The sequence below is a fragment of the Corvus cornix genome, chromosome 12, assembly GCF_000738735.6.
Source record: "Corvus cornix cornix isolate S_Up_H32 chromosome 12, ASM73873v5, whole genome shotgun sequence".
In the NCBI taxonomy this organism is placed as follows: Eukaryota; Metazoa; Chordata; class Aves; order Passeriformes; family Corvidae; genus Corvus; species Corvus cornix.
Window position 1 is genome coordinate 20078612 of NC_046342.1, and position 27754 is coordinate 20106365.

Here is a 27754-nt window from a genome sequence, read left to right on the forward strand (position 1 = left end):
CTCTGCACTGGGCTTTCCAGAGCCATTGCATCCCTAAAGGGAATTAATTTCAACTGGAAGGGAAACCTGCCAAGGCTTATGAACACTTCAAATGCCTCTGCTCTCCCTGTTGAAGGTGAGATAAGGAGCAGCAGAAGCAGCTCTGGCTGCAGTGGGGTCTGTCTGTACCTGGCTCTGACACGGGGGGTGCTCAGCAGCTCTCAGGCTCCCTGCGTGGGAGTGGGGCCTGCAGGAGACTGAGCTGAAGTGCTTGGAATTGTTGTCTGCAAAGATTTAACCAAGTGATATTAAACCACAAAGAATTCCAGAGGCTGCTGCCAGCACTCAGAATTGTTCAGCAGCAAAAGCTTGAGGTGTCTGTGTACTCCTGGGGCTGAATTAAACCTGGACTCTGGAAGCACTGGATTCTCATACAGCCCTTGTAGGACAGCAGAAGAGATGATGATGAACTTGATCTCACACAGGGCACAGTGGAGGGTACAGGGCAGGAGAAGCAGCCCCTCAGTGTGCTGTGCCCCAGCCCGGGGGCATAGGGGACGCTGGGGATGGGGACAGCAGTGGCTGCTCTGTGCTGCTGGGGCTCATCCCCATTCCTCGGGCTGAAAGCTGCTCTGTCCAGTCCAGCAAAGCCCCCAGTGTGACCCTCCCTGTGCAGTGGCCATGCGTGGATGGCCCCAGGTCCAGTCCCTGTGTCCCTGCAGGCCTGGGCAGGTCCTGGGCTGTGGGACCAGTACACGGTGCCGAACCCCAGTGCTGGCCCTGCTCCTGGGGCTTTCCCCCTCCTGCCCTGCACAGAGCTGCAGCTGCAGGAGCTTTGCTGCTTTTCTTTCTCTTCTGTCGCTCCTTTTGGGTGGGGGTGCAGGGATTGTGCTTTTTTGTGCTTGCTACTGATTTCCTGTCAGATATTTCCTCTGGAAAATATTGTGCCTTAGCTTAGCCACGCATGTCTGTGCTGGAATGGAAATTGTACCTGCTGAAAAATCTCATGCAGCACAATCTTTTAAACTGAGGAATGGGGTTATATACAACACTGTGGGTTTCAGTATATGGATTTATTTTATTTTATCAATAAATACAAGCATAATGTTGTTTGGTAGAAGGCATATTGAAAACACCTGCCTTGTTCAAGGTAGAGAATAACACCTCCAACAACAACAAAAAAACCCTGGCAATGTGCTGCAGGTAATTCATAAAAGGTGAATAATTCAAGCAGGAGCTGTTGCAGCAAGTGGAGGGAGGCAGGGCAGTGTGAGGAAGGCCAGAACCCAGAGTTTCTCCAGGATGCAGATGAACCATGGGTTGTATGGGAGGTGGTAAAAGCAGATTTCAGATCTTTTTACAGCTTGAGTTTACTCAACTTGGTTCTTTGTCCACCATCAAAAGTGGAGAGAACACGTGGTTGGTTGTGATTTATGGGTCAGCTGTGGTCTATGGGCTTGGCTTGGTAATGCAGCACATGGATCCCGTGGATGTGGAATGTGCTCGTCCTTCCCACGTTCCAGCACTCCCGGAGTTCCCTTGGCTGGGACACAGAGCTCTCAGAGCTCCATGCCTGGGCACTGTGCAGCTTTGGGGGGTTGTGTTCTCCTGTATCCGGTGGATCTCCTAAAAATGCTGTGTAACCTTTGGGGGAGCAGGACAGTTCTGGGGGCAGGAATTGTGCTGGCTCTGCTCGTGAAGATCCTTCCTTCAGCGTGTATTTGATAGAAAGCCACTTAATGGCTTTTAGCCAAAGGAGGGGAGATTTAGGCTGGATATATGGAAGGAATTCCACCCTCTGAGGGTGAGGAGGCCCTGGCACAGGGTGCCCAGAGAAACTGAATATTCCCCTAAAATCTCATTTTCTCAGATTATGTCACTGGGCTGATAGAGAGAGAGATGTCATCATTATATTTTCATGTTTCATACAGGTTCTGCTGCCTCAGAGCTGTGATTGCTTTTATTCAGTAATTGTGCCAAGATTAAAATAATACATTTCTGGATGTCTTTACAAGCCAGTGAGAACTGTCAGCGTGCTCCTCAATATATCCTGCCAGTGGGATTTTTTCTTGAATGATTTTCAGGGCTTTTTGCAAGTTAAAAAAGTTCTAATCATGCCTCTGAGTGAGGGGTGACTGCTGTTCAGCCAGTGTGGCCATCCTGCCTGGGATGCTTTGTTCTTCCTGCAATGATGAGAAGTAGGGAAAAGTTGAAATAGGGAAAAGAGTTGTGACCTTCCATCAGCTTATTTCTGCATGAATTTTTGGTTGTAAATTGTTGGGGGTTTTGGGGGGTTTTGTAGGTTTTTGTAATACAACTACTATGCAATTTGAAGTCCCTAATTCCATCAGCTCTTCCACCTTCTTCCTTCTTTCTCTATTTTTTTTTTCAATGTCCCTTTTATTGAAGTCAATAAGCAGAGCAAGTCAGGCATATTTGGCAGCAACGCTTTTACTTATCGTGTTAAGTGTTCCATAAATACTGTAATTTGAAGGCACATGCAAAATGGGTCCTTGTTCAGATTAAATAATGTCACATTAGCACAGGAGCACTTCAGTCTATGTTCTATTTTTTGGTGAAACTAAGTTACCCTTCAATTCTCTGTAACACAAATACCAATTAGCCAGGTAGGACACACTTTTATTTTCTCCCTTGGGAAGGCTTGAGCTGACAGTTGCTATAGCAACTCTACATATATGGATTTGGGAGTTATGAGGAATTTAATGCAACATTTGTTGGAATTTTACACTGTTGTATCGTGGAGAAAATCAGGCTTCAAGGCTCCAGGGAATGTGACTGAATCTGCCCAGATTTGGGGCTCACACAGGGACAGGGGTGGATTGCAGCTTTCATTTAAAGGAGGATTCTGATAACAGGAATTTCTCTCATTGATGCACTTTCACTTCACCCATCACTGCATTATCTGCATGTTCAGGTGCTGAAGTTGCTGATTTTATCCAGCCTCGACTGTATCCCTGAGAACACCCCGGAATTTAAGGATCTGACATTAGAGTTGTCATGAGTCAAGCCTGAATTGAAGAGCAGCTTCACCTCATTGCAGTTCAGACCCTCCAGGCTGGAGCCACGAGGTCTGGAGATCCTCCAAGCACGGGGTATTCAATAAAATCCACTTTTGTGGAGTACTGGAGTTCTGCATTTTAATTGAGGAGAAATTAGGTGTTCTTTGAAATCTAGAAGTGAAATAATCAGTGGAATTTTTGGAAGGCTGATAACCTTCACTACAAAAGTGATCCTGGCCTAGGTTTTTATCAGGTTATATAACAACACTGCTGAAAAGTGCATAAAAACCCTTGTGAAAACCTTTGAGTGCCTATAGAGCTTCAATTCTAGTTTCTGTAGAACTAATCAAAAATTTTAAGCACAGCTTCTGGGTCAAGTTCTCAGTAAGATTTACTTTATTACCCTCTGCATTCATTTGGCCTTCCCAGTGGGAAGGGAGGCTGTGACCAGTCAAACCACAGCCAAATTAGAAGGCTTTTAAGGTGTCACTGCTGCTAAAGGTGTAACCCTAAACAGGAGCTCAGCATTTCCATCTGTGTCGTTGAACTGGTGAGTGCTGCAGGAGTCCCGGGTTCTGGAGTTGTTGATCCTTGGCCACATGCCTGTTTTCCTCTCCCTGCTGCTCTGGGGGGAGGTTTGTTCCTGAAGAGACACTCACAGACCCACCACCCCCTGGCTAGAGTTGGGTTATGGCCTCTGAGGCTCCTGGAGGAGAGAACACCCCAGGAAATAGGGGAAATTACTGACTGGGTTGGTTCCTGGTGTTTGCTGAGCGCCTCAGGGAGTCAGGGCTCAGCAGGAGCTCTGCCACAGCTCCCTCTGCCATGGAGGCTGGAAAAGAGAAAGAAAAATAGCAAGGAAAACTTGGTGCCTAAACTTGGGCACCTGGGATTTGTGGGTGTCCACAGCCTCACACTCGGGTGCAGCAGAGAGAAGGGGGGGATTTGTCACTTGTGTTTGATGTGACAGGGATGGCTGGGAAGGAGGGAATGGCCTCAGTGACAGGACAGGGATGGCTGGGAAGGAGGGAATGGCCTCCTGTGACAGGACAGGGATGGTTGGGACTCGTGGTGGGGGAAAGGCAAACCAGAGCTTGGGTAGAGAACTCGTGGGATGGGTGAGTGTGGAAAAAGGGCTGAGATTGATGCTGCAGGGCCCTGCTCTGCCCTGGCTCCTGCCGGGGGCTGGCTGAGGGTTGGCTGCTGGCCCTGGGGACACAGAGGTGGCTGTGACATGGGCTGTCCCTGCTCCCGTGGAGCACCAGTGGGGCTGTCACTGGGATCAGGAGAGGCGAGAGGGAACACAGGTGTACTTCAGGGTCGTGGCTTTGAAGAACCCTTGGAGCTGGTTTAGCTTGTGGCTGTGCAGGACCTGCCTGAGGGGAAGATTTGGCAAACCAAAGTGGGCAGAATTATTCACCCAGGATCTGGCCAGGCTGGGGGAGGTGACACCGCTGCTCTTCAAGGTGGTGTCTTGAAAGAAGCAAACACATTTTGGTAATAAATAATTACCCACAGCACTGCATTGTACTCCCAAGTCAGGGCTCTCCTGGGAAAGGGATTCCTACCTTTGCTTGGTCCTGTCTGGGGGATCTCCCACCCAAGCAGCTGCCTATGTTCAGACCCATGCTCAGCCAGGCAGTGGGAGGCTGCAGGACCCCTGAAAATGAAGGTCTGTGCTGTCTCTATTGTCAGTGCAGGTATTTAAAGGCAGGGAACAGCACACGTACACACTCTCAGTGAAATAAGGCCTGATTGGAGTAATTAGATCCTCCTCAGAAGACCATAAATTAATGGTGATTATGATTCTTGAAAGAACAGAAGCAGAAGGTACACGTAACGTCGCTCTGGTTTATCACATTTGCTGCATTGTAATGCTCCTTTAATGTTAATATGTACGTTTGTAGTAAAATCTAATTGCAAACACTGAGCAGGCAGAGCCCAAGGCCACAATCGTGTTCCACATAATTACCTGGGGAGGGGGGCTCCCCCAGCGAGCGGTGCCACCAGCAGAGCCAGGTAGAGCAGGCACTGTGCTCCGCTCAGGCAGCATCCCTGACAGCCAGGGAGAGGGCAGAGCGGGAGGATAATTAACAATCAGTTCATTCAGTGAAATTTGCAATTATTGGGGCAGGTATCTCTGTCACGGAGCACTAATACCACGTTTGGGTTTGTGTGCTGTCTCACAGGGGAGATGGGTTCATGTAAGCAGAAGTGACTTGGTTCCTGTCCCCACGGTGGTGCTGCGTCACCCAGGGACCCTTTGAAGCCTCTGAGTGGCTGCTTTGATGTCTGATGTTGGCAGTGAGGGATCTCTTTGCTGTGATAATTCCAGCCTTTTTCATTCCCAGCTGTGCTGAGGAGACAGAAAAAAAATTGTTTGGAAGATGGGAAAATAAATGGAACCCAGAAAGGAGAGGGCACTACAGCAGTGAAAATCACAGCATTACAGACTATCCTGGGCTGGAAGGGACCCACAGGATCACCCAGTGCAGCTCCTGGCCCTGCCCAGACACCCCAACACTCCCACCCTGGGCATCCCTGGCAGCGCTGTCCCAATGCTCCTGGAGCTCTGGCAGCCTTGGGGCCGTGCCCATTCCCTGGGGAACCTGGGCAGTGCCCAGCACCCTCTGGAGGAAGAACCTTTCCTTGCTCTCAGCCTGAGCCTCCCTCCATGGCACTGGTGCAGCACTGGGAGCTGGACCCAGCTCCTCCTCAGCCTTCTGTATCTCTATTTTGACCAATTCACCAAAAGCCCCAAGTCTGGACAATCTCTGTTTGACTGGAGCAGCAGATTTGGGAATATTTGTGGTGCTTTTCCACCTGTGAGCCCAGCTGTGGCAGAGGCACTTGCCCAGGGCTCTCGGCATCACCACCTCTGGGCAGGCCACAGCTGCCCCTGTCCTGTGCACACACTTGATGTCAAAAAAAGGACAAGTGGGCAACGAAGGTCTCTTTTTCCCCTGGAATTTCTGGTGCATACTTAACTGCCTCTGGCTAAAAAGCAACACAATTTTTAAAGGAAAAAACATGTAGGTGTTTAATGCATAGTGTTGACATGTACTTTTTTTGTTCCTCTTTTTTTTTTTAGAAAAGGTAGAATTGCCAGGAGGGTTTTACATCTGAAAAGCCATCTCTGCACGGGCCCCTGGCAGCCCTATCAACAGTTTTTATCTGCAGCACAAACTGACAGCCCCTCACCGGGAAATAATTGCGGCTCCGTTGAGTCCAGAGCAGTAATTACTGTGTTGATGAAACTTTTCTCTTTGCTTGCATTGTGGTATCTCTGAATGTCAAACTCGCTTGGGCTGACAACATAATTTCCCCAGCAGAGCTCTTGCATCGACCACGCCGCTGCTGGGCGGGGCTGGGGGGCGTTTTCCACTTTGCTGTGTTCCTGAGGCAGCACTGGGAAAATCTCAGCCTTGCAAAGCCCTGTCATGGGATGGGTGTCACAGAGAGTGACTTCCCACGGGCAGGGCCAGGGCATCATCCTGCTCCAAACCAGCGTGGAATGAAGAGAACATTCAGCTTTGGAGTCAGCTGTTCATGGAATCATGGAATGGGTTGGGTTGGAAAGGACCCTAAAGCCCATCCAGTGCCACCCCTGCCATGGCAGGGACACCTCCCACTGTCCCAGGCTGCTCCAAGCCCCAATGTCCAGCCTGGCCTTGGGCACTGCCAGGGATCCAGGGGCAGCCCCAGCTTCTCTGGGCACCCTGTGCCAGGGCCTCCCCATCCAGGAAGAACAATTTCTTCCTGATATCTAATCTAAATTACCCTCCTTAAACCAAAATTTTCCTCCAAAATCAGTGAAAGATCCCAAGTTGCAGGCAGTGATAAGGGAATCTCCCCTCCACAAAGCCAGGCCTGTGTGGATCATGGAGATGGCTGCAGTTTGTTTGGGAGAGATCCTCTGACACCAAACATCAGCTCCTCTGTGCCCACCAGAGCTAAGCACAGCTGGGTTTGCAGGGGCAGAGAAGAGCTGCTCTGCCAAGAGCATTTTCAGTCTTGCAAGGGTAGTGTAATGCAGAGCAAAAGTAGGATTCTCTGTACATAAAAGATGGACCCAAAAATATTGACTTGAAGGATTTATTTGTTGTTTTAAACGGTTTAAGCAGGCATGTAATAATAATAAAAGTAGAAACCATCATACTCAGTCATAGAAATTGCCTCGTGTTTTGTCTTTGAGGCATAAGCTTAGCAGAAGGTTAAAGAGAAACAACAATGAATTCTTGTAGACTGAAGCAAAAAATTTGTGTCCCAACTGTACTATGTCAAAAGTGATTTGGGGCATGTTCATATTTCTGCATTTTGAAATAATAGCTTTTTAAACTCTCTGCTTGTTTCATCCAGGAGAATGGGGCAGAAGCAGCCAGTGGGGATCCTTCCCTCCCGCAGCAGAGCTGGGGGTGTAAGGTCTGGCGGGGGTCAGTGCTGGGGAGGGGCCACAGCCACCAGGGACACGGCTGGGGGCCCTGACCATGTCACCCCCGATGCTGTTTGGCCTGGCTGTGTTGGGAGGCGGGTCACTGTCCCCAGGTGCCGGTCCCGGGGTGGCAGCAGGTCCCTGTGTCCCCGGCAGCTTCAGAGACCCAGAGTGGTGTTTATAGAGCAGAAAGAAGCTGGCAACTGCTGTCAGGGGATTGATGCCAATGACAAATGGAAAGGTTCTCAAAAGGTAGGAGTTTAGCCCATGAGAGGATAAAGGGGTGAGGAGACAGAGTGGAAGAGAACAGGGAAGCTGGGGAAGAGGCCAGAGATTGTGTTTGTCCTGGTTTTCCCTGTTAAAGAAGGGTCTCAGTGGGGCAGTGCTGCCCTTGCCGTGGGTGGTGTGAAAAAAACCAAGGCAGACTTTTTCCTTCAGCACTTTGGTGGTTTGACAGCATTTCCAGCGTTGCTGTTGGTGACGTGCCCGCTCTGTGCTGTCTCAGCAGCAGAAACCAAAGATCTGGACGTTTTCCTTCCCAGAGTGGGCAGCACCTGGACATGAACCCACAGGGTGTTTTACAGCACAGGCTCCTCACCTGGACATTTCCCAGCCATGCCCCTGGTGATGGGGCAGCCCGTGACCTGGTAATTGTCAGGCCCTCCTGAAGGGCTTTTCAGGTTTAGCAGGGCCAGTAGTCAGAGTTTCACCAAGGGTTATTCCGTCTGCGGTGGCACTTGGCTTTGAACGGCTGGAGTGTCTGTGGTGACAAAACGCAGGTGGGGGAACGAGGTGAAACGAGGGGTTGCTCACTCAGCAATAACAGCTATTCTTGCACTGTTAATTGCTCATTAAACACCATCCATTCAGCCCTTAACTGCCTGTGCCACAGCACGGAAAGCTGAGGTTTAACCCTGCCCAAGCCTCATGGTTTCACTGGTGGAAAATAATGTGTGTATTGTAAATTGATTAACTCGAGCGTTCACAAGATCTGCCTTGGCCTTACCTCTAGAGACACTTATTTAAGAGAGTGCAGAGGGAGTAGGAGGACAAAACATGTGATGAACAATATGGTCTCATCTTCCTCTTGTTCCCTCTGATTTACATCTCGAGCATCAGAGCAGCCTGTAATGTTTAATGGAGATAATTAAATATCATTTGGAGACAAGATAGCTCTTTTTAGTAGTGGAACAGATCCTGCTTAACAACGGAGCTCGCAGCAGTAATTCACCAGTAAGCTGGAGAGGAGATGCACTGGAAAGCTCAGCACAGACTCTCTTAGGTGGTGGGAAGGAAAAGCAGTGGAAATCAATTAGTTTAGCCAAGGTGCTTAAACGTGATTACAGCTGAAGAAAGTCTTGTGAAAACTGGTATTAGGGAGTAGTTAAGATTTATTCTGGTGCCTTAATTGGAGGACCAAGAGAGTCAAGTGATTTGATTCTCCAGAACTTCAAAATCAATGTTGTTTTAGCAGCTTTTATTGACTGGAAGATGAAATCTGATAATGACTGAAGATAAGAAGGGGAGGTCAGGGCCTGTGATGTCCCCGTTGGTGCTGGCAGCGTGCGCGGAGCGGCGCCGAGCCCTGGCTCCGCTTTGGCCCCGAGCGAGGCGTGCCTTGGGCGCAGCCCAGCGCCTGCTCCGGCCGCGTGTGCGGGGCTCGGGGGCTGCTCGGAGCCCAGCCCGTGGCCCCGGGCTCGGGGAGCGATGCCCAGAGCAGCACCCACCGGAGTCAGCGCCCTGCGGGAGCGGCGCGGCGCGGGCGGACCGCGATGCCGGCAGAATGAATCCCTGCTCGGATGCTCGCTGTCCCGGCGCTGACGGGAGACAGAGTTTGTCACAAATTCAGTTTGTGTTCGTGGGCTTCCTCGCGGCTCCCTCACGCAGAGATAAGGCAGCTGCGAGCTGCTGCACGTCTCTCCCTTGCCGTGCAATAGCGGCAGCGGATCGCTCTCGGTGAAGCTCCACGGCGCGGCTCTGAAGGCAGCAATAACCAGGCTCGGGGGTTTATCCTGTTCAAAGGTGTTTAATAAGTTACAGAGTCACATCAGTGTCTGCGGGTCGCTAACTTCTGTCAGGCCGTGGATGAGTTACACATGTGAGCTGATTTGGGCTTAAAACCCGGGGTTTTCTCCCCCTGTAATATTCCAGATTGCTTTCAGTTTGAGTATCCCAAATGAAGGTGCTGATAGGGAGCTGTGAATAATTCAGAGTGAATTGCGGTGTTATCTCTGAGGTATGACTGACGTGTGGGAGGCAATTTCGGAGTTAACTTGGAGCTGGCAATGAGGAGTGGGAGCTGCGGTGGGATGGTGCAGGACAGGGCATCGCTCCGTCAGACCGCGCTGGAGAATGGTCCGGATATTGCTGTAATTTGTCACCGCGGCGTCTAATTTGAGATGGAAATTTGGTTTATTCTTACAATAAAAAGGCAGTGTTAGATAATTAAGAGAGAAGCTCTTCCCTGATGCTCTGGATTATCGTTGATGCACACGGCTACCTCCCAAAGATACGGAGGATCGTGGAACGACTGGAATTTGGCAGGTCCTAAAATGACAGACTTTTTGTAATTAAATCTCGTTTAAATGAGCACCTAAATGATCTTGTATTGTGGGATTACCCATTCCCAGTTTAGCATAACAATAACCGCTCGTCTGCGTGTCACAGAGCCCAAGGATTGCGCAAAGCAGCGCCGGGGTTGGAATTATGATGCACTGGGCAGTTGCCATGGCAACGGTGTGTTCTAATTGTGATACATTAGCAGCAACAAGAATTGGCTGGCTCAAGTCACCGAGTTAATTAAATGCAAACTCGCACCGCTCTGAAGGAATAATAGAGAAGATTAACACCTCCCAGTGCCCCCGTGTGCGGCACGGGATAATCCCAGCCCTTTCCGCGCTCCTGCTGTGCCGCCCGCCCGCTGCGTTCTCCCGTGGGGTGAGGGATGAGGAGGCGCTGGCCGAGGTGTGGAGGGGTCAGGGGAGCCCCTTTGGAGCCGGGCCGTGCTGGATGTTGGTGACAGGAACCCCCGCGATGGGCAGGGAGAGGGGCTGGCACAAACCCGGCTGTGCTCACACGAGCCTCGGAAAGGGCGCCTGCACCGAGGAGATGCTGCTGTTTGCCGGCAGAGGTGAACTGCTGGCGTTCATCGTTCTTGCAGGGACACCTGAGCTGTTGTCAGCAGCCGTGTGTGGGTCCAGCCTGTGTGGGGCTGGGGCTGCTGCCCACACCCCATGTCTGACCCTTTTTATTGATTGTTTTGAGGTTTAAATTGCTTTTCTTTAATACAAGGAGTTATTTTCCTCGTGCCAGGGTTTAAACTCCTCATGGTGGCTGGTCAGAAACAAAGGCTTTGCTGCCCTGTCCAGGAATCTCCCATTCTTTCAGGCAGCTCTGCCACACTCCCTGTTCACCTTCATCCTTCAGAAAATTAAATCATTTTCACAGAATGGTTTTGGTTGGAAGGACCTTAAAGCCCATCCAGTGCCACCCCCTGCCATGGGCAGGAACACCTCCCACTGTCCAAGGCTGCTCCAAGCCCCATCCAACCTGACCTTGGACACTTCCAGGGATCCAGGGGCAGCCACAGCTGCTCTATTAGCTGCTCTGGGCATGCTAATAAATAAATAAATGAATAAATAACCCAGTTATAAGAGTAAATGAATTGCCAACTGCTCTGGGTACTTGACTGCAGCCTTTAGTTCCCCAGGCACACTCCACACTCTGTACCCAGCACTGTGGTGGCAAAGAACATGTCCAGCCAGAACAAGTTTGTTTCTAAGTAGCCAAAGCAATATGTAAATGCTCTGGTTTAAGTAATAATTCCATTATCATTTCAAAAGTCAGTGAAAAACTGGCTTGCTTCATGTATGTATATTTGTCAGTGCTTTTTATTGCCAGTGTTCTACTCCAAAGGTCTTTAAAGAGAAATTATAAGTGTAGGATTATCCTTTCCCTCTCCCCCTCCTGCACTGACACCGGCTTGCACTTCAAATTCCCCTGCAGGTCTCCAAGCAAAATTAGATTTTACTTTGTATGCAAATATATGGAATATATTCTCAATATGGGCCTGGGTCAAACTTCACTGACATTGAAAGATTCCAGATGACTTTTTGCAATTTGTAGTGATGGGGGAAGTGAGGTGACCACAGTCAGTGCTGGGCACGGGCAGGGCTGGGGCCATCAGTCACTTCTTGGGCATTCGATGGGCAAGGAATTTTTTGTGGGATTGGTTTGAGGTTCTGCACACTGGTTGAGCTGGGAATATACTGGGAAGAAATACTGGGAGTACTGGGTTGCCTCAGTATAAAGGGCAGTGGTGGAGTCACCCTCCCTGGCCGTGGCACTCAGGGCTCTGGTCTGGCTGACAAGGTGGGGAACAGCCAAAGGCCAGACTCGATGCTCTTGGAGGTCTTTTCCAACCTCAGTGATTCTGTGACTGAAGGGCCCCCAGGGAAGGGCTGGGTGGAGACTCCTTCCCCGTCAGCCTGGTGGAGTCTGCTCGGAGGGAACCCTAAAGGAGGGGCAGGAGTGTGTCAATGAAGTACATGCTCCCAGAAATTAACACCCTGGAGTGGCCAAACCAGGAGGAAATTGCATGGATCCTCCAGACAACGTCCCCAGCTGGTGACTGCCGAGGCTCTGTGGCTGGGCAGCTCCTCACTGCAGTGTCGGGGTGCAGCCCCGTAGGGATCAGCTGCACAAACCCAGAGTGCAGCCAAGGTGCATGGTCAGAATGGTGTGGTCATTGAAGATACTGCATCCAGCTGTGCAGGGGAATAAGTTCTGTTCTTCTGGGAAGGCCAGAGGATTTCAGTTTGGATGGGGGAAGGTTTGGGGTGAGTTTTTGTAAGCCCGGCGTGTTGGGATATGGAGGATGTTCAGTTGCTGAAGCACATGGAGGCAAAGGGAATTTATTAACTGGAGTGTCTCAGAAAAAGAGCAGTTTGATCTCAGGCAAAGCCTTCTGAGTGGGCCAGGCTGGCTGGGTATAAATCAAACATTCATGTGGCTGGCTCAGGGGAAGCAGAATTGGAGTGAAAGGATGGAAAAAAGGTGTTGAAGCTTGCTCTGTAAGATCAGCCTTCTGTGGGGATCTCTGCTCTTTGTTGGGGGCATGGCCTGGGGTTTCATCCTGGCAGGACTGCAAATGGACAGCTCAGGAGAGCCTGAGTGTGATGGGCACTCGATTACAGCTCGATTTGAACCCCAGTCGAGCAGGAGAAACCCTGGCCTGGGGCTGTCCTGCACTGCTGGCCTGGATCAACCCCTCTTGTAAGGCTGGCTTAAGGCTTGACTTGTTCCTTTTGCTGTGTTTTCTCAGTGCTAGCTTACTGTGTGTGATTGGGGAACTCTAACAATGCTTGTATTTATTCTGCATTGTGGATTTAATTTTGCAGGACCTGAATATCCTAAGTGAGAGGGCTGCTTGCTGTCATAACGTGTGGCTGAGTGATTTACTGGGCAGTAAAACAAAACTGCAACCCCCAGACTGGTTAAAGAGCCCGAGAGGAGAGAGAACCATCAGGGCATTTGTGCCTCTCCTTTCCAGGCTATGAATAATTTTGGCAGCATTTTTCAGCGCTGTCAAGGCAAAGCTGCAGCTCCCAGGGGCTGCACTCGCAGAGTTCCCATTGCCATGACAACCTCGGGCACATCCAGGAGCTGCTCCAGGAGCTGCTCTGGCTCTCAGCCCGGCCTGGATGTGACCTGGACCATGGCCCAGGAGCCCCTTGTGCCACACCCACCCTGTCACCTCACCTGCCCCCACTGATGGAGTGTCCTGGGGGTGCAGAGCCAACCTGAGAGCCAAAGGGGCTTTCAGAGCTGCTGCTGCTGGGTTTCCATCTTGCTGTTCCTTAGAGGATGGTTCCTTAGTTTTGAGATGCTTCCTGCCTTGCCTTTCTCGTGCAGCTTCCAAAAGGCTCCGTGCAGAGGATGGCAGAGGAATGTTTGATCCTCCTGACGTGTGTCCCTGTAAGTTATGGCGATGAGTTTGGAATATCAGAGTCAATTCCTTCCCATGTGCCCCCTAACCCTGCCCTCTGCAGTGGGAAGCCATTCCCCCTTGTCCTGCACTACAAGTTCATCCCCAAACTTTGGGGGTTTTCACTCCAGGGAAAGGCACCTCCAGTGTGGGAAGACAGAGAAGCCGAAGTGTTACTGCAGGTTTTCCAAGGAAACCTAAACACCACTCCAGGTTCTCCAAGGAAACCCAAACACCACTCCAGGTTCTCCTGTCTTGAGTACTAAATGCCAGCACCTCTTTTGTTCTGATGGAGACTTCTGGGAAGAACATTTAATTCCTTAACCTGGTGACCAGAGAGATTTACCTGAACACATGATCAGCATGAGGTTAAGCATCTAAAGTTGCTTTTTAAACAATACCTTTCTATTCTTTGGGATTTTCTGACTATTTCTTAGCTCCATGTGTCCTGGATGGCTGCAAAGTGGAATTCTAGAACACCGGGTGTTCCTTAGCGTGCCAGATTCTTCAGAACTGATTCATTATGCACAACCATTTCTGAAGGCCATCACATTTTTATTTGCCCATTTCCTTGCCCATCTGTGTGTTTACTTACACATCCACTTGCACTTTGTCTCTTTATAATCAATACCTTCCACTGATATTCCTCGTGCTCGTTCCTCCATCTCAGGTAAATGGAATTGTCTTAAAACCATTTGACCTGAGTTTATTTTCTGTCCTGGGATGCTTTAATAATTTAAGAAAAATGGCAGGAGAGCTTTGCCTGGTGTTCAGTGAGCAGCTGCTTGGGTCAGGAAGGGGGATGTGTGTGGGGAGGCTGCCTGGGCTCCGTCCTTACGAGCAATATTTGATCCTGGGAGTGTTTCTGGGAAGTTCAGGGCCCAGTCAGGAGTTTCTGCTGTGCTGGATGGCCATGGTTGGTCTGATGGAATGCTCTAGAAGCTTCCACAGCTTCTCTCTTAAAACTGAGGATGGGGATTTTGGTATTTGCAGATGTTGGTGATTGCAGGGCTTGGAGGACCCTGCTCTGGTGCCCCAGGAGCTGTCCCAGTGCCACAGTCCCAGCATTGTGCAGTGCCCCCCATCCTGCAGAGACACAGCCCTGGACTCTCACTTTATTTTCCTCAAAATCTCAAACTGAGGGTTGCAAGGTTGGGTTTTTTCTCCTTTTACATTGAATTATTCAATAGTTGAAGTGAGTAAAATTAAAGATTTCTAGACTGGTGACGTTTCGAATATAAGAAGGATAGCAAAATCTGTTTCATTTGAACTCTAATCTCTGGTCATGTATAAAATGAACAAAATGCAATAAGTGTGGAGAAATATGATTTACAACAGCAGCCAGAGTCTGGCTCTGAATACCTGAAAATGCCAAGATTGTGTGTCAGTCAATTTAGCAGTGCAGTGGCAAGGGGGAGCGATGAAATGAAGGCTTTCTCTTTTTTCCTTTCCTTTTTTTTTTTTTTTTTTTTTTTTGGAAGAAGTGACAGATGAAGAATTATTTCTAGCTCAAAAAAGCCAAGTGCTCAGCCTGTGAGAGAGGGAAAAGCCATTATTTTAATAGTAGAAGTTGAGGATGTACATTACTTCTGCTGCACTTTGTGTTTGTCTCTTTTAGTGATGTGTAACTTATTTTAGAGCTATGATCACAAACAGCAATGCCAAGCAAGAGATGTTAGATGGTTCTGAGGATTGATAATGGGATTTCTGGAGCTCTTCCCTCTGGCTGTGCCTGAAATACCACCAAGCCCTGCTGTGGCTGAAATTTCTGATCACCTTTGGTGAGCCGGCAGCAGGGAGGTGGAGGTCTCAGGACGCTCCTGGTGTGGGCAGACCTGCTCTGGGTACCAGCCCATGGCTGGGATCCTGTGAGGAAACTTCATCCATTTCACATTCTGTCCATCACCTGTGGACATGTAATTAGCAGGGAAGAAAAATCAGGAGAGGGACGTGCAGCTGTTTTGTGTCCCTCTGTTGTCACCACCTCTGTTAGCAGGCACAGGACAGGGAGGGCTCATTCTCTCCCTGAGCAGACAGGGATCACAGCCCAGCCCCTGCCTCTGGCTGCCCACCCCTGGATCCGCAGTGGGACGCAGGATCCCCATCCCCATCCAGGGGCAGCAGAGTGCCGAGCTGTGCTCAGTGTGCAGGGGCACAGAAAAGAGCAGATGAACCCAAAGGGAGAGAGAACTTATCCTGTTCATGGTGGGGATGCACACACCTCACTCCAAAGCCTCCTGTCCTTGCAGGATGGCTTCTTCCTGGCACACCCTTAACGGTGCCCGGTTTCCATTCAAGGACAGGGAAATCCAGCAGCCAGTTCCAGGGAGGCACCAACTCCAAACACCTTTAATCCTTTGTTGGCTTGAGCCAGGGCCAGTGCTGTCCTTTTCTTGGCTGAGCAACTCCCAAGCGATTCCAAGCAGTTTTTGGGCACCTTTGCTGTCTCTGTACCTGCTTCAGAAAGCCAAGGCAGCTCTTCTTGCAGCAGGTGAGGAATCAGCTGAATATTGTCTACACAAACTGTCTGACTGGTGGGATTGCCTCTGATGCTGCTTCAGTTTCTCTGTCAGACATCAGATGCTGTTTGAAAGCAGCACTTGCTATTCCATCACTGCTTTGTCCAATTATCTGCCTAATTTAATTTCCTTCCAGATAAGCTGTTAGAGTTTCTCTCGCAGGCTGGAGGGACAAAATTCCTTCTCTTCTGCATCTGCATCAGAACTCTCAGAGCAAGTGCTTCAGCGTTTGCTATTTTGAATTATCACACAAGTTATAGATATAACCCATAAACGTTTATTTTTGGCGCATGCAAATTTCTTGCATAAGGAAGTTCCTAATATAAGAGAACAAGCTGTGTAAGATATTTAGCTGGAATAACCAAGATATTTAAAATACAGACATTCACTTCAACTCTCCTCCACACGTTTGCCTGAACCACAGGCTGAAAAACTCGATGTGCTGGGTGCTCTTGGGACATGAAAATGAACAGTGGCTCTGACAAGGTGACATCAGGAGGAACAGTTTCACCGTGCAGGCACAGGGAATTGGGAGTTTGTCCTTTTAGTCCTGTTTACTCCATGCTGGCTGCCTTGCACGTGGCCTCTGCAGGTGGGAATCTCTGGGAATATGTCTGAATTTTCCTTTTGATGGCTGAGCCTTCTGCTCCAAGGAACATGCTGGGACAGGATCCATGACAACACTCCTGCATCCCAGGATGTGCAATGCTGCCACGGGGCTGGGACATGATCTTGCCCTCAGCAAGTCGGTCTTTTAGATGCTTCTATTTGAGGAATTCTCATTTTGTTGGTATAAACTGGATATTGGGAAGGAATTGTTCCCTGGGAGGGTGGGCAGGCCCTGGCACAGGGTGCCCAGAGCAGCTGGGGCTGCCCCTGGATCCCTGGCAGTGCCCAAGGCCAGGCTGGACATTGGGGCTTGGAGCAGCCTGGGACAGTGGGAGGTGTCCCTGCCCATGGCAGGGGTGGCACTGGATGGGCTTTGAGGTCCCTCCCAACCCAAACCAGGCTGGGATTCTGTGATGTGCAGCCCATTCCCTGAGCCTGGCCAGGAGCAGCGGGGTTCTTTGGGCACCCAAGCACTGCCAGGCTGCGCAACAACCAGACACTGAAGGGACATCTTCTGATGCTAAAATCCCATCCTTTCCTTCAGTGTCACCTTTCATATGATTGCCAAGCACAGGATTTGTAATTAAATGGTGTGACTGATTTCCTGGCATCCCACAGCCATCCCGCAAGGGCTCTTTGCCTGCCCTGCTATTCATGCTGTAATAACTGTGACCAGCACAACTGCTGTGATTTGTTTATCCAGCGTCCCTTGGGCAGCTTCCCTTGTCACTTATCAAACGTCCTGAGCATCCCCCTTCCTCAGGGCTGCTGTCCCAGCTGGCTCTGGGTTGGTTTCTGAGGGATTGCCAGCACCTCAGCACAGGGATGTGGTTGTGTTCCATGGGAAAAGTCCACACTGAGGGGCACAGGAGGGCAAAGATCGTGAATATCTTGATGTTAAAATCATCATCATCATCATCATTGATGCCATGACAATTTTTTGCCTTTTCTTTCATACCCCTGTTATACCTTTTCTGCAACTTCTGTATTCTCAGTGCTTTTTGCCTGCATTCTTGCACTTGTCTGTCAAGCTAAGAGATTAAACATTTTAGAAGCTTCCTAGTTAGGGATCAGTGTGCCCCAGACCCCAAGGTCCTCTCCAGAACACATTCTGTAAACTAAGATAGAACCATCCAGGAGAAGGCTCCTTGGGGAGGGGGGCTCACTTGAGCCTCTCATTGGGGAATCTTTGATAGATCTGCTAATTAGTAACACCTATAATGACATACCCGATCTTTTGGGGTGGGCGTTTGGCGGGCTGCATTTCGGTGCATTTGACCTGGACGTGTGCACCTAAGGATCCTTAAAATAAATACCAAGGTAAAATCCCTTTTCCCCTTCTGTGTATGACTCTTGATTTTAAGACCAGGAAAAGGCATCCACATCAGGGAACAGGTTGGCTTGGGAAGGGCCTCAAGGATCCCCTTGTTCCGAGCCCTGGCTGCCGAGCCGGGCTGGGCCGGGAGCTGGCAGGGCTCCTCCCCACTGCTGTTCCCATTTCCCTGTGCAGTCCCCTGGAAGGACACGGCTGTCTGGGCAAAGCTGCCCTGCCTGAGCCTCCATAAATCACCTTGGCTGAGGGAACGGGACCAGTGTTTGCACGTACAGATGGGTTTGGGGTTTTCAGTGAGGGTACAGTGCTCCTGAAGGAAGGGTGGAGTGCCCTCCCCCACCCACTGGACACCAAAATGTCTGAGGACATGTTTGCATTCAGGTCCTTTCACTTCCCATGTTGTTACAAACACATAACGCAGGGGAAGCTAATTTTAATTTTTATTTAAAAGTGGTTTTCATTCTTGTATTTGCACAACATAATGTAGAGAATGAGATAGAATCTTCAGATGACCTGGAAAAGCCTTCTGGGAGATTTATAAACTGTCTGCTTCATCTGTAAGGACATTTGTTTTAATTCCCATATAAAATTGAGATAAATTGGCTTGTAATAGCACAAGTCCAAAAATATCTCAAGTTACCACTTTATTTCCATATTGCAACGTAACACAATTCAGTGCACAATTAGAAAGCTGAATTAGAAAAGAGGAGCAGTTGCTCCTGATTAGACTGAAGGCAAAGCTTTAGCCTACAAAAAGGATTTCTGACTCCTAAAGGGACTTTTCAAAGCCCTGCAGCTCTGAGTGAAGTTGTTATATAAACTGTAAGTTCAGTTCTTCTGGCCCAGCAGCTGGAAATCTCTCCTGGGTTGGCAGAGACAGAGGCCTGATCCTGCAGTGCTCTCCTTCCCAGAGAAATCACTGTTCATGCAGAATCAGCCATTGATGTATTTTGTTCTATAAAAATTGCCAGTTATTAGATGTGTGTATTCCAGACCAGTCCAATTTTCTCTCAAGGTTTTGAAGGTAATTTTTGCAATTTGCATGAATAAAGCAAGAATCTGGAAAACACAAAAATCTAAAATTCAAATGGAAATCACTTATGTAAAAGAAGTGATAAAATCTAGGTGCTTTTGCATGTGAATGATGTCCTCAGGGTTGGGTTTTCTCCAGTGCCTGCTTCAAAGTCGGTGCATTTGCAAAGCAGTGTGTGAAGTTAAAATTTGTCAGAATTCAGTCTGCTTGAGAGAGAAGGAGATTGGAGTGAGGGTGACCCTTCAGAGTGACTTTGTCCTTCTGTCATAGCAGATGTGGCTTCAAGCCCTCCAGGGGAGTGGCCCTGGGAGACCAACACCACTTGGTTTTAGAAAGCCTTGATTTCCACTGGCAACAGTTCCAATCATGGAATGGGTTGGGTTGAAAGGACCTCAAAGCCCATCCAGTGCCACCCCTGCCAAGGGCAGGGACACCTTCCACTGTCCCAGGCTGCTCCAAGCCCCAATGTCCAGCCTGGCCTTGGGCACTGCCAGGGATCCAGGGGCAGCCCCAGCTGCTCTGGGCACCCTGTGCCAGGGCCTGCCCACCCTCCCAGGGAACAATTCCTTCCCAATATCCCATCTAACCCTGCCCTCTGGCAGTTTGAAGCCATTCCCCCTTCCCCTGTCCCTCCAGGCCCTTGTAAACGCTCTCTCTTTGTGTTTCTTGTAGCTCTTTCAGGCACTGGAAGGCCACAATTGTGTCATCCCAGAGCCTTCTCCCCTCCAGGCTGAACAAGCTCCATCCCAGTTCTCATTCATGTCAATTTCGAGCATCTCTCACTAAATCTGCATCTTAATTTCTTAATTTGATCTCAGGTTTGGGAGCTGCCAGGTTCAGCAGCCAGCTGTAAAAGGCACGCATGAGTTATTAGAGTCCCATTGTCAGTTAAATCTGATCCTTTGTACTTTAAGTCATCCATTTGCATTCATCTAAAGTCTTCCAGAGAATTTATCAGAAGAAGTGAAATAAGAAATGAAATAGTTTCACGTAAACTGCATTTTTATGTCTGGCTGGTAAAACCACAAAGCAGAGATAAAACACATAAAACTGAGACTCTGCATAATAAGCATATCTATTAGTTTCCCTTATCTTTACACTGCTCCCATTTGTCATGAGAAGCTTTGTGTGTCACTCATCCCTCCTTGTTCTACAAACGCTCTTTTCTCCCTTGCCTTTTATCTCCCATCAGCGTTTGCAAGGTGGGAACTCGGCTGGGGAGGTGCTGCAAAGACCCCTTTGATTAAATAATCATTTCACCTTCAACCCCTTCCGAGCAGGAAAAATTAAAATGAATACCTGAGGCACCGCTGGGCTGCTGGGTGCAGCCTTTGCAGCAGCCCAGGATTAAGGGGAAAGCGTTGGATCAAAGGATGCCCAGGGTGAGGCAGCTCCCAGCAAGGCAGGAGCTCCCACTGGGGCAGCCCATGGAGCACCTCTGGCTGCAGCGGTGCCTGGGGAGGCTCTGGCGCTGGTGCAGAACGCCCCTCATTAAATGCATAAGCGGCAGTAACAGAGGTCTGGGGCCACCTCGCTGGGCCACCTGCAGGGACAGCAGCACAGGGGCAGGGCACTCCGAGTGCTCTGGGGACGATGGCAGCGGTTTGGTTGGCAGGGGTTTGCTGCGGAGGCTCTGAAAGCTCCCCCAGAGGTGGCTTTAGGACGCCGTGAGGGCAAGCCTGGAGACATTTGTGTTGTTCTCAGGGTTCTTCCATCAGAAGTTCAGACTGATGAGCGCTGAATGGGAGGAGAAGAGGAAGTAGTGTTCTGAAGCAACCAGCCTCAGTGCGTGATGATTTTCCCATCTCTCTGGATTTCCTGTATATTTAATTTCTGAAGAGGATCTGCAGAGATGCTGCTGCCTCTTCAGCTCCCTCACACATGTATTGTGCTGTCTCTGTGCCTTTTAATTGTGCTGAATCCTCTTAAGTCGTGACAATTGTTCTGGTTTATCTGTTACGTGTGTCCTCTGAAAAGACAGTTAAAAAAAAAAAGGGGTAAAAAAGGCTTTTCTACCCCTGTATATTTGCAGAGTACATTTTTTAATCCCTGTGGTTTCTTTGAACACTCATCTCAGTACCTGTTGTCTGACTTGAAAATATTTTTTCGCAATACTGAGCACAGCTGAATGTCACGAGCACAGAAATCATTGTGTACCCTCTGCAAAGTTATTTCAGTGAATTGTAAAGAATTAAAGTGCAGTAAAAACAAGAAAATCCCACCTTCCTCAATGTTTTTAAGTCAGAAATTTCTACTAACCTGTATTATTATAGTTTCTCTTCTATAACTTACAGCTCAGCTAAACCTTAATTTATATCAGAATTATTTCAATCCAAATCTGATCTGCACTCTTTAAATAAATGAACAAAAGCTGTGCCATAACTTGCTGTGGGAATTGTGTTAAGGCCACCGAAAGTCTCCAGCACTGAGGCTGTTGGTGGATCAGGCAGGGGATTGGTGTGGAACATCACGGTGGCTGCAGTGCAAAGGTCTCAGCTCGCACATCTTCACTGCAAACTGGTTAAAAATCAGTGTAAAATGGGTGTTTGTGTGTGAAGTGCTGCAGCCCAGCCAGGCCTGTGGTGTGCAACACATGCAAAGTGGTTCAAAATCACTTCACAGTGGGTGTTTATGTTTGAAGCGCTGCAGCCTCCCTGGCCCCTGGTGTGTAACCTGTCTCTGTTGTCCCGTAGCTCTACATCCAAACCACCACGCTCACCATCTCCATGAACCTGAGCGCGTCGGTGGCGCTGGGGATGCTCTACATGCCCAAGGTTTACATCATCATCTTCCACCCTGAGCTCAACGTGCAGAAGCGCAAGCGCAGCTTCAAGGCCGTGGTGACGGCGGCCACAATGTCCTCGCGGCTGTCCCACAAGCCCAGCGACCGCCCCAACGGCGAGGCCAAGACCGAGCTCTGCGAGAACGTGGACCCCAACAGTGAGTACTGGGGCTCTGCAGCACCCACCGGCCCGGGCCTCCACCCTGCTTGCTCTGCTCCATCACAGGGTTTTCAGCTCTCGTGTGTTTTTAAAGTCTCTATTTTTATCTCCAAGTTTTGAGCTGTGCCGTTTGGCAGCAGCGCCTCATGAAGTGTTTGGGAGCTGTGAGTAACTCGTGCTCCCCCTGCTTTCTCTCTGTGGGTGAGGGATCAGCACATCCCTGGGCACAGAACCCTGCAGCCCGTGTCCAGCTGGCCCTGGCAGGGACAGGTTCCCAGACAAGCACCAAAAACTCTGCTAACCCGAGTTTTCATCCTGATTCTTGCAAAGTTGATTTGCAAAAATCTCACAATCCCTGAAGATTCCCATTTAGGGATTTTATCTGGTCTTAATGCAAATCTTGCCACCGATTTAAAAGGAAAATAGATGGCAAAGACACTTCTAGTTTCCTTAATGTGCATAGCAGAGGATAGCACAGCACGAAATTACAGACTGAGGCCATCAAATTTGATTTGCATTTGAATCTGGAAGGAGCTGAGGAAGGAGACAGCTGCACAACTCGCAGCACACTGCAAAGGTTTGGGCATGTCTGCAGTTTTTGTGAGAAACCAGATCTGAATGCGGAGAAATGCCCTTTCCCTGCCCGTGCTCCGCTCACCCCTTTGCTGCTGGAATCCCTGCCACTTCTTGTCTGTTCACTGCTGCTGGAATTTCTGCCTCAGAGCAGCAGCTCTGCTGTCAGAGTGGGAACAGGCAGCAAATCCCTGACACAGCACTTTCCCTCCCCTGCTCACCCCTGCAGGATTTTTCTCTGATGTCTGATCATGCAGGTGTACAAAATACATTGCAACTGGAAAAACTAAATTTGTCTTTGGAGGCTGGACTGGGATTCTGACATGAGACAGGGAGGGAATGGTTCTCACAAATGAAGGACTGTATTAGGCCTCTTCCAGCGGTATTGGACAGAGCCTGAGTGCAGGAGGACACAAATGGAATTCCTGCACTGGGGTGTTGCCCAGTGACACTCAGGGCCCTCTGCCACGGCAAATTTCAGGAAGGGAAGGAAGGAAAAGAGAATTTGAAAGCCAGCTGGGCCAGGGCAGGGGAATGTGTTGCTGGTGGACTTCACTAATCACTGTTGGGATCAACTAAGCTGAAATTAGTTTCTCCCCCACAAAATCCAAAATCTAAAAATCTCATCCCAAGATTTGAACAAAGGGAAAACCACCCAAGCTGTGATGCTGCAGTGTTCCCTGTGGGAAGCCCAGCCTGGGGCCTTCCCTCCCCTGGGTCCCCTCCTGGTCTCATTCTCCTGTGCTGCCTCTTATTGCTGGTTTCAGGCTTCTGAGAATGTTTTCCCCTCCCACCAAAGAACAGCCAGATTTTTCTTTGGGAAGGAAATATTTTTGCTAAAAATAAATACTGCCCACCTAGCCCCCATGTTTCTGGTCAAACACCCCATTTTTAGTCCAGGGCTATAGACCAGAATATGTTTTTAAGAGGCACAAGGGGCAGAGGCCCCTGGCTTGCCCAGATGTGCCACTTTTGCCTTGAGCCTTCACTGAGTGGGATTTTAGAGCACATAAATGTATTTGTTAGGAAATGTGCAATCTCTGAGTTTCTGGTTTATAAACCAAGTACTGGGCTTTTACCTTTTCTTTTATGGTTTGTGAAATACCGATTTTTAAAAACATTTGCACTGTTTATATAGAGTTCCATCTGTTCATAGTCTCAGCTGCACCTAGCACTGCTCGTTCACTCCCCAGGTCTGTGTGTTCATAAAAATTATTAGAAAATCAAATGAAATAAACTTCTGCTGTACTTAAAAGGTTTTGGGTACATTAGTCCCAGTGTAAGTGCTGCAGTTACTGTCCTGTAGCGTTGATTAGGTTATTGATCAACCCCCTGATAAGGCATCGTTCATGAATGTGTATAAAAGTAATTCCTTGAACACCTGAACTGAGTTTCTTTTTTTAAAGTTTGAATATTCTGTTGAATAGAAGTTTTTTACAGTTCCATTTTTAGGTGGAAAAAAATGAAAATTGAACTAGTGAGCTTAAAAAAAAAGTCTCAACATCCAAGCAAAAGTCCTCAAACATAGTTTTCAGTAAAATTTTGAGTATGGTGTCCATATATAAAAATGGGTTTGAAGTTTTTATAGCAATTTCACTTTAAAAATATTTTATATTGTGAATAGGGAATTTTCCAGAGTTTTACCAATCAGAAAATAGGAAATGTGAATTACAAATCACCCTGGACGCATCTTGGAACAATTTTTTAAAAATTTCAAATATCTTCTTTCAAAAGAAAACCAAAGAATGTGTTTTCAGTATTTCTTTGCAAAATTGGCTTTGCTCCCCTCTGATGCGCCCTGGTGGCCTCTGGCTGTGGGGCAGGGGGTGCCTGGTCCCCCCAGGGCTCTGACCAGGGCACAGGGTTTGGTTGTTGGATCCATGCCAGGCTCCTGTGGAGCTCAGGGAGGCAGGAGCAGGGGAAATTCCTGGGGAGGATCAAAATCAGCACAGCACAGAGCGAATTCAGGTGCTGGCTCAGCTCTCAGGGTGTGCAAGTACAGTTGGGGTTTCCAGTTTGATTTTCTACTGTGTCTCACAGGGCTGCTGCTGTTGCTTGCTCAGCTTCTGGATGCTGGAGTTGCCATTTCTGTTGGAAAGCCATGAGTGTTTCATATCTCCCGAGACCCAGGGAGCACCAGCACAGGATCCATGTACCTCCAAACACTGGAAGTTTGGGGACTGAGCCCAGATTTATGGCCTGTCCTACTCACAGGCCACAGTCAAACCAAAAGCAGAATGTGGGTGCTTTTACAGAGAAATAGCCTTGAAAGAATCTCCATGCTTTAGTAGAGCTTTAAAAGAACAGAGCAGCTGGGGCTGCCCCTGGATCCCTGGCAGTGTCCCAGGCCAGGTTGGACACTGGGGCTTGGAGCAGCCTGGGACAGTGGGAGGTGTCCCTGCCCCTGGCAGGGGTGGCACTGGATGGGCTTGAATTCCTTCCCACCCAAACCCTTCTGTGGTAATGAACTGAGGATGTGCATGTCAGGCTGGAAGTCTGTGAACTCTGTGAGCAGCTTCCCAGGAGCAGGTGATCCTCGTCCTGTGGAGCCACTGCACACAGCTCTGGGGCAATCTGCTGGAATTTAGGCTCAGAAGAAAATGTGCAGAGCACTTGGGAGAGCTGGGCTCAAACACTGGGGGTTTGGGGTGAGTCTAAAAGAGGACACTGATTAACATGAGAGGAGAATCACTTGAAATGCAGTGACCTCATCTCCCACCCCTCAGGGGAGCAGGGACTCACTGTGTTACACATTTCCTCGGGATCTCTGGGAAATCAGAAGTTTCACGAGGAGCTGAGCTCCCCAGCCACACCGTGGGAGGGCTTTCATGCTGAATGGGATATATTAAGGCCAAGCTTTCCATTCTATTTAGGAAAACTCTCTTAATCACTCCTGTTTGCCATCTGGCATGTGCCTGCTGTCACTCACTGCACGGCTTTCCCTGCTAGTGCACGGTTGGGATCAGCAGGATTTGGTGCACAGCAGCTCACATCCCTGGGATCAGTTTGTTGTGCTCTTGTGTGTCTTTGGGTGAATTTCACACTGGCTGGGAAGATGTTTCTCATGGAGCCTGAGGTGAAGCAGGCAGTGAGTGCCCTGCTGGGCTGTCTGCTCGAGTTTCTGCTGCAAGAGCAGTGTCAGACTGGGAGAGGAATGTTGGAACCTCCAACCCATACTTAACTTATATTGAGATTTACATGTAATTACTCCTTTTCCCAAGCAGCTTGTTTTAATTCTTGGCTCTCCCCAACAGAGTGACAGGAAATCAGGCAATCAGCAGTGTGGTTGTGTGGTGATGAGGAGGTGATGCCTCCTGAGGGCTGGGTCCTCTCAGTGTTTGCTTTCATGGAGCCACAGAATGGTTGGGCTGGGAGGGACCTTTGACCTTCCACTAGCCCAGGTTGCTCCAAGCCCCATCCGACCTGGCCTTGGACACTTCCCCTTTTAGCAAGGAAGTGGAACTTCCCTGGCAGCTGCTTGAGTTTTCCTAGGGAACACCCCAGGCACTGTGTCCATGTTCCCTGTGCTCCCTGTGGTGCTTTCCCGTGTGCTGCCAGCCCCTCTCCATGCCAACGGCAGCCAGGGCACTGCATGTCCATCCTCACTTCCCTCCAGCCACGAGAGTGGGCACTGACTGCGTGGGTCCCACGGGGATCTGGGTGGTGGATCACAAACATCTCCTGCCTCAGACTGCAACTGCTCCTGTGCTGTGTCTGTGTGTCCATCCCTCCTCATCCTCCCGTGCTGTGTCTGTGTGTCCATCCCTCCTCATCCTCCCTCTTCTCCCCCAATGTCACTGAGCTCATGGGGCCTCTTCCACCTTCCTGAGGAAAGAATATCTCCATCCAAAGTACTAAAATGGCTGCTGATGATGCCAAGGAACCTGTGAGTGACTCTGTGGCTGAGCAGGGATGGGGGGGTCTGAAACTACAGCCAAAATATCCCCGTGTTGGTTCAGGGGAGAGGAAGGAAAAGTCTGCTCAGCCAGCCCTGCTCTTCTGTGAGCTGCTGCTCCCGTGGTTGGAGGTACCTGAGCTCTGTGACCTGGTTCATTTGGTGCTGACCAGAGCTGATTTCCTGTGCTGGTGCCTCTCAGCTTTGCAGTGCCCCACTCTGAGTCAGATGAACGGCAGGGCCTCACGGCAGGGCAGGCTGTGAGTGTTCTGGTGCCCAGACCTATCCTACATACAATGTATTTACTTTCCCTGTAGACTCCATACCACCAGTAAGAAAGAGTGTTCAAAAGTCTGTTACTTGGTACACTCTTCCACCTACTGTGTAGCTTTTGCCTGCTTTCCAAAAAGGTAAGGAAAATCGAGCTTTTATTATTTTATTCTCAAATTATGATTATGATGACGGTGATTATTATGATTTACTATTATATACATAACTATATGAGGAATGTTCATTAGTGCAGCTGTGCTAAAACAAATATCTCACTTAAAAATCGGTCACAAACCCATTGCCAAAGGCTGCCATGGGAGGGTTTGCCCGGGAAAGGGGAGACCCCTGACATGGGTGGTTCCAGTGCCTGTGCTGGAATCCCTGAGCACCAGCTCTGAGGGCTCTCCTGCTTCCCACCACTGGAGGTGGATCCCGATAAAGCCTTTGAGGATGGAGATATTTGCTTAAAAAAGAACAAACAAATGATCAAAAGTTAATTCTGGCCACCACATCTGACAACTAACAAAGTGTTTTCTGAGTCATCCCCAGCACCTCTACCCAGAGGTTTGCCTGGCAGCAAAGAGATAACGTTTGCCAAAATGTGATCAACCCTCCCTACTCCAAAACTATAAATGGCTCCAAAGAGTTTGGAAAAGCTTCTTCTCCCCATGGGCAGCCCAGTGCCCACTGACTCCGTGGAACCATGAGTGAACAATTTTGTGGGCTGGCTTTTCCTGGGTGTCGTGGCTGCCTCGTGGTGATCTGGTGATGGGTGAGCTCCTTTGGTATTCGTGACTGCATCGGCCAGGAATTCCTGCTTTCCTAGGGCAATGAGAGGGAGGAAGCCTTTGATACCGGAGAGAAGTGATTACCAACCATTAATAAGTATTTCTCACAATTCCGTGTGTGCTCAGGGGACTTTGCCCAGGTACAAAAGGTTGTACCTGACCTGGTTCCTGTGGTGCTCTGCACTGGGGGCTGGAAAAATCACTGTATTCAGCCTTCCGAATGTTTAGCTGGTCCTTAATAGGCGAGAACTTCTATCAGCAAAGGTAGGAATGTTGCTTGAATTGAGTCTCTGAGTCACAGGGAAAAAAATTACAGATATCTCTGGCTGGTGTAAATTGCCCCAGCTCCAGCATCAGTTCAGTCCTCGCTGAGTG

General features: G+C 49.2%; 1 protein-coding gene across 3 annotated transcripts in view; it reads left to right on the plus strand.

Annotated features, from left to right (window-relative positions):
- Positions 1-27754, plus strand: part of GRM7 (glutamate metabotropic receptor 7) — a 206588-nt gene that overhangs the window by 164210 nt on the left and 14624 nt on the right. For 2 of the 3 annotated variants that reach the window (XM_039558869.1, XM_039558871.1), the window contains 2 exons: positions 21605-21851; positions 26639-26731. In XM_039558869.1, the coding sequence (XP_039414803.1) occupies positions 21605-21851; positions 26639-26709 (318 nt within the window). In that variant the 3' untranslated portion in view covers positions 26710-26731. The remainder of the gene's footprint in view (positions 1-21604; positions 21852-26638; positions 26732-27754) is intronic. The other variant, XM_039558870.1, reaches the window with a different exon arrangement.